General features: G+C 51.6%; 1 protein-coding gene across 1 annotated transcript in view; it reads right to left on the bottom strand.

Annotated features, from left to right (window-relative positions):
* The window catches only part of FER1L5 (fer-1 like family member 5), a 97,903-nt gene extending 93,120 nt beyond the window's left edge, over positions 1 to 4,783 (bottom strand). Inside the window, exons 1-2 of the mRNA XM_015408148.1 lie at positions 4,723 to 4,783; positions 2,041 to 2,225 (exon numbers count right to left, since the gene is read on the bottom strand). Of these exons, the coding sequence (XP_015263634.1) occupies positions 2,041 to 2,225; positions 4,723 to 4,783 (246 nt within the window). The remainder of the gene's footprint in view (positions 1 to 2,040; positions 2,226 to 4,722) is intronic.
* Positions 4,784 to 5,055: the final 272 nt, after the last annotated feature.

Below are 5,055 nucleotides of genomic sequence, written 5' to 3'. Positions count from 1 at the left end.
AGCCAGCGTCTTCTGAGTGGCAGTTCTTCCAGCCAAACACTAAAGGAGTGCATTTTGGAATGTTGGACTACGGCTTTATATATAAGGAGAGATAATTGGAATTTATATTCCAATAATAATTGGAATTTATATAATTGGCTACATCTGTTCATGAGATTACTTGACTTTTATAAGTCTTTGTCAGGGCCGGCTCTATCACTAGGCCAGCTAGTGTCTGGCCTATGGTGCAGGGCCCATCCAGAGCACCAACTGCCCTGCTGCTGCCCCCCCAAAAAGCCCCCACGGGCGCGGGAGGAGGGGCCGGGGTGGCCGCCGGTGCGCCGTCGGTGCGCCTGGCCAGCAGCTGGGAGGAGCGCTGGGAGGAGCTCTGCCGGCAGCATGGGCGGCACTGTGGCGGAAAAGCCAGAGTGGGCACAGGGCAGGGCGCGGTGCTTTCCTCCCCCCTGCCGCTGCCTTTCTCTGCCTCTCCTGCCCGGCTGCGGCAGGGGAGGGGGGGCAGGCAGGAGTGGGCCCCTTTTATTCATGGTGCAACTTGCCGAGGCCACCGGGGGTGGGGGGCAGGGGGGTGGGCAAGCGGCAGGTCTTTCCCCCTCCCCGGCGGGCCTCTGCAGGGTGTCGCCGGTGCCACCTGTGCCACCTCCGTCTCCCCTCCCCTGATTTTCTGGAGCCCACCACCACCGGGCTCCTCCCTGTGTGTGTACTTGGAAGGACACCCCTGCGAGGCTGACTCCCGAGGAAGGGCGGGGCAAGCCGGCTCCGTAGCTGCCTCTGCAGCTGGGGAAACCGAGGCCTGCCCCCCCCCAGGCGGAGACCGTGAGGAGGAAGGCGAGGCAGCCAGGCCGCAGAGACCTCTCCGCCCACCCCTCGAGTCCCCCACCGGTGCTGCCTGTGCCGCCCCCCCCACAGCCCGCGCAGTCCCCGGCGATCCAGGGGTGGGGGCTTCCCTACGCACCACCTCTCCTCCAGCAGCTCTCCCTTCCTTTGCCTGCCACAGCCACGCTGCTGTCCTTTGCCGCAGGGGGCGGGGCGGGCACCCGGCTGGCCTTCCTTTGGGGGGGAACGGTCAAGCTGAGGGACTTCCCCCCTCCTCCCAGCCTAGCGGAGAGGTCTCCAGGCCCCGCCGGGAGGTTGGCATCTGCGCTCGCCTACAGCGCAGGACAACCTCGGGCCAGCCCTGGTCTTTATACACCCTCAATGTTGCTGTGTCTTTTAAAAACAGAATTCTCCTGAAAACCAGAGGATTAGAACCCTTGGGAGTCAAATGTAGCTCTCTGACATGGCACCCATGGCACTTTGGAAAACCATTTCCCATGGTGTCACCTAGCCTATGTTGCAGGAAAGTGGGCAAGACCCTTGTCCAGTAGGGACTGTGGTCTGCAGTTGGTTCCCAGAACACTGCCACCAGAGGAACAGAAAAGCTTTAAGCCTTCCTGAGGTACAGGCCTCATGCCAGATTTAACAGTAGACATGGCTCTTTTGGTTGATAGTAACTGTGAATGTGGCTCTTTGCAACTTGCCGAGTGAGTACCACTGCTCTATTATAACTGTGGCTGGTCCTATTTTGCAGACTTAACTTTCTACATAGGGGTAGGGTTGCCAACCTCCTGGTGATGTAGCTGGAGTTCTTCTGGGATTACATCTGATCTCCAGGTGACAGAGAACAATTCAGCTGGAGCGAATGGCCACTTTGGAAGGTTGACTCTCTGGCATAATAGCCCACTTAAGTCCCTCATCTCCCCAAGCCCCTCTTTCCTGAGGCTCCACTCCCAAAATCTCCAGGTATTTCCCAACTCAGAGCTTGCGGCCCTTCATAGTAGGCCAGGCCCTTGCTGACAGAGGGATTTTTAGAAACTTCTCTTCATTAGACATTCTTTCATATTCATTCCAGGCCTCAGTATAATAACATCATTTAAGCAGGAAAATGCAATCCAATAAGCCAGTGCTGAAGGCCAAGATAGAGAAGAGCTGTTCAGCTACTATGTATTTCCCCTTGGAGTTTAGATAAGTAGGGACAAAGGAGACCCAAATACTGCAAAATACCAGCATGCGGAAAGTGATGAACTTGGCTTCATTGAATGCCCCAGGCAGCTTTCTGGCTAGGAAGGCTACAATGAAAGATATGGTGGCCAGGAAGCTCTTGTAGCCAAGAGTGTCATAAAACATGGCAATAGACCCTTCATTGAATTGCAGAATGATCTGTCTAACCCGGGAATGCATGCCCATTTCTGGAAAAGGAGGAGAAATTCCCATCCAAATGATGCAGACACCAAACTGAATAACAGAACAGAAAAGAACAATGACGTTTGCCATACTCTTCCCCAGCCATGTCCTCGTCCTGTTCCCTAGTTTTGGGATGATTTGGCAAAGTTCCCCACCTCCTTTCCCTCCCTTCTTCCCCTCTTGATCCCCATTTTCCCCTTCCTCAAGAATCCTTGCCATGGAATAGGATCCTGATTTTAATGGGATAATTTTAATTGCTCTCTACAGTCCAGTCGGGGAGATGAAAACTGGGAACATGCTTGGAAGACTCCAGTACTGATATCACTGCCCAAACCTCCCATGTATTTCAAAGGGCTCCGCTCCAAATGCTGTATGCTACTCTGAAATAGCTTATAATTCATCAATCAAGCAAGCAGAGGGGTGTTTTCATCCCTTGGTTAAAGGGATTTTGGACCAACAAAGTTTGTGCTACCATAGGTCATTACCAGCAGAGGAGGTAGGACAGAGGACCAGAAAGCAGAAACTGTCCTTGGTCAATTTAGACAGCTGGCACCTCTGTCTTGATATCAGTCTCAGCATTTTCATGGCAAAAATGGACAGTAATGCCCCTAATCTTACTTGTCTTGTGAGGAAATGGTGGGTGATGGGGAGGGGTTAATTTCTATGACCACTTGCTGATCATCACAAAAATTGTTAAAGGCAGAAAAGCAGATGAGTGGCTTTTTCCTGGTCACAAGCCAACCCTACAGGTCAAAGTTAAAGTCAGGGCATTAATATCATGGTAAGACTGTAGCTAGCCTTCCTTATAAGGTGGGATGCAGCATTTCCAGGTAAGGTCTGACCTTCTCCAGCCAGTTTTCTGTGTGGGGAGGAATAGTGACCTCATGGCTGGGGAGATGGGTCTGCAAACAGCTTGGCTGGGGCAGATTCAGGCCCTGAAGCTGAAGAAATTGGCTCTTCTTCCTTTAAGTCACCTCTTTTAGCATGTGCAGTAGAAAGTGTGTACGGGAGGTTACTTTGTAAAACCAAGAATTTACCTGAAAACAAGCTGTTGTACTTTAAATAATACTTCATCTGTCACATTTTCTGAAACATCCTTAGATGTTGTGTGTTCTGCTTCAGACAGGTGCCAGTGTACACAGAGTTAACTCAGGTAGATAATGGGAGCTGGTTATCAGAGGCAAGATGCCACAGTTTAATAAGCAGACTGTAAATTATACAAGAGTTGTCTGAGCAGGCCAAGGTCAGTTTTCCAAAAATCAAAACTGATACAGCCACAGCAGTTCAGCATCTAAAGGAACATGTTGCAGCCACACTGAAGAACTCCTCCCCCATACTTTTATGCACTACAAGCCCTATGTCACACATAAGAACATAAGAGAAGCCAATGTTGGATCAGGCCAATGGCTCACCTAGTCCAACACTCTCTCACACAGCGGCCAAAAATACCAGGTGCCATCAAGAGGTCCAGCAGTGGGGCCAGGACACTAGAAGCCCTACCACTGATGTCCCCCCCAAGCACCAAGAATACAGTGCATCACTTGCCCCAGACTGAGAGTTCCTATCTATACCTTGTGGCTAATAGCCACTGATGGACCTCTACTCTAATTCCCTCTTGAAGCTGTCCATGCTTGTAGCCGCCACCACCTCCTGTGGCAGTGAATTCCATGTGTTAATCACTCTTTGGGTGAAGAAGTACTTCCTTTTATCTGTTCTAACCCGACTGCCCAGCAATTTCATTGAGTGCCCACAAGTTCTTGTATTGTGAGAAAGGGAGAAAAGTACTTCTTTCTCTACCTGCTCTATCCCATGCATAATCTTATAAACCTTGATCATGTCACACCTCAGCCGTCGTTTCTCCAAGCTAAAGAGCCCCAAGTGCTTTAACCTTTCTTCGTAGGGAAAGTGTTCCGACCCTTTTATCATTCTAGTTGCCCTTTTCTGCACTTTTTCCAATGCTATAATATCCTTTTTGAGGCGTGGTGACCAGAACTGTACACAGTACTCCAAATGAGGTTGCACCATTGATTTATATTGATGTTGCGCTTGGAGGCGGGCTGACCTTCATCTGGACTGTAAATCCACTCCATGCCTGCGCTGGTATTGCTCTTGTGGAACTGGGGATCCTAGGGGAGATAGGCCAGCTGGACTGTCAGGTCAGGGCTGGGGGATGAAACCAGTACCTCACTGCCTCCTGGCTGTGTGTACACAGCAGGCTGCGATTCCCCATCTGGTTGCTCAGCTGCAACTGGCTGGTGGCTGGTAGACATAGAATCCAGCAGTCCCTCATCAGAGGAGTCAGAACTATCTCCAAGGTCTGGCTGTTCCATGACACCATCCCCTCCCCTAGGCTCCCCCCAACCGATTGATCTGGAGCCAGCTTCTGTGGGTGCACTTAACAGAACCGGCGCACCAAGTCAGGAGCATGGAGGTTCTCGATGGGTTCCCAAGAGCAATCTTCAGGTCCATAGCCTTTCCAGTCCACCAAATTCTGCAACTGACCTCTGTGTTGGCTGTAGCCCAAGATCTGTGCTACCTCATACTCCTCATGGTCCTCCAACATGATGGGTGGCAGTGGCATCTCCAGGGCTCAGAGAGGGTGTTGGGGAGTGGCAGGGACCAGAATGGACTGATGGAACACTGGATGTATGCAGAGTGTGGAAGGAAGCTGCAACACCCAGATGAAGCCCCTTTGCAAATTCTTGGCCAGGAACTCCCCAAGTGCCTCCAGTTCAGGTTCTGACAGGGAGTACAACCACCCAGTAGGCAAGGGGGCATCAGGTACCAGATTGAACGCACAAACATATGGCTGGTGTGAGGGCAACCAAGCTGCCC

Source organism: Gekko japonicus, unplaced genomic scaffold (genome assembly GCF_001447785.1).
Source record: "Gekko japonicus isolate JY-2015 unplaced genomic scaffold, Gekko_japonicus_V1.1 scaffold139, whole genome shotgun sequence".
Lineage (NCBI taxonomy): Eukaryota > Metazoa > Chordata > Lepidosauria > Squamata > Gekkonidae > Gekko > Gekko japonicus.
The sequence above is the reverse complement of the archived record's forward strand: the minus strand, read 5'-3'. Positions and strand labels throughout refer to the sequence as shown.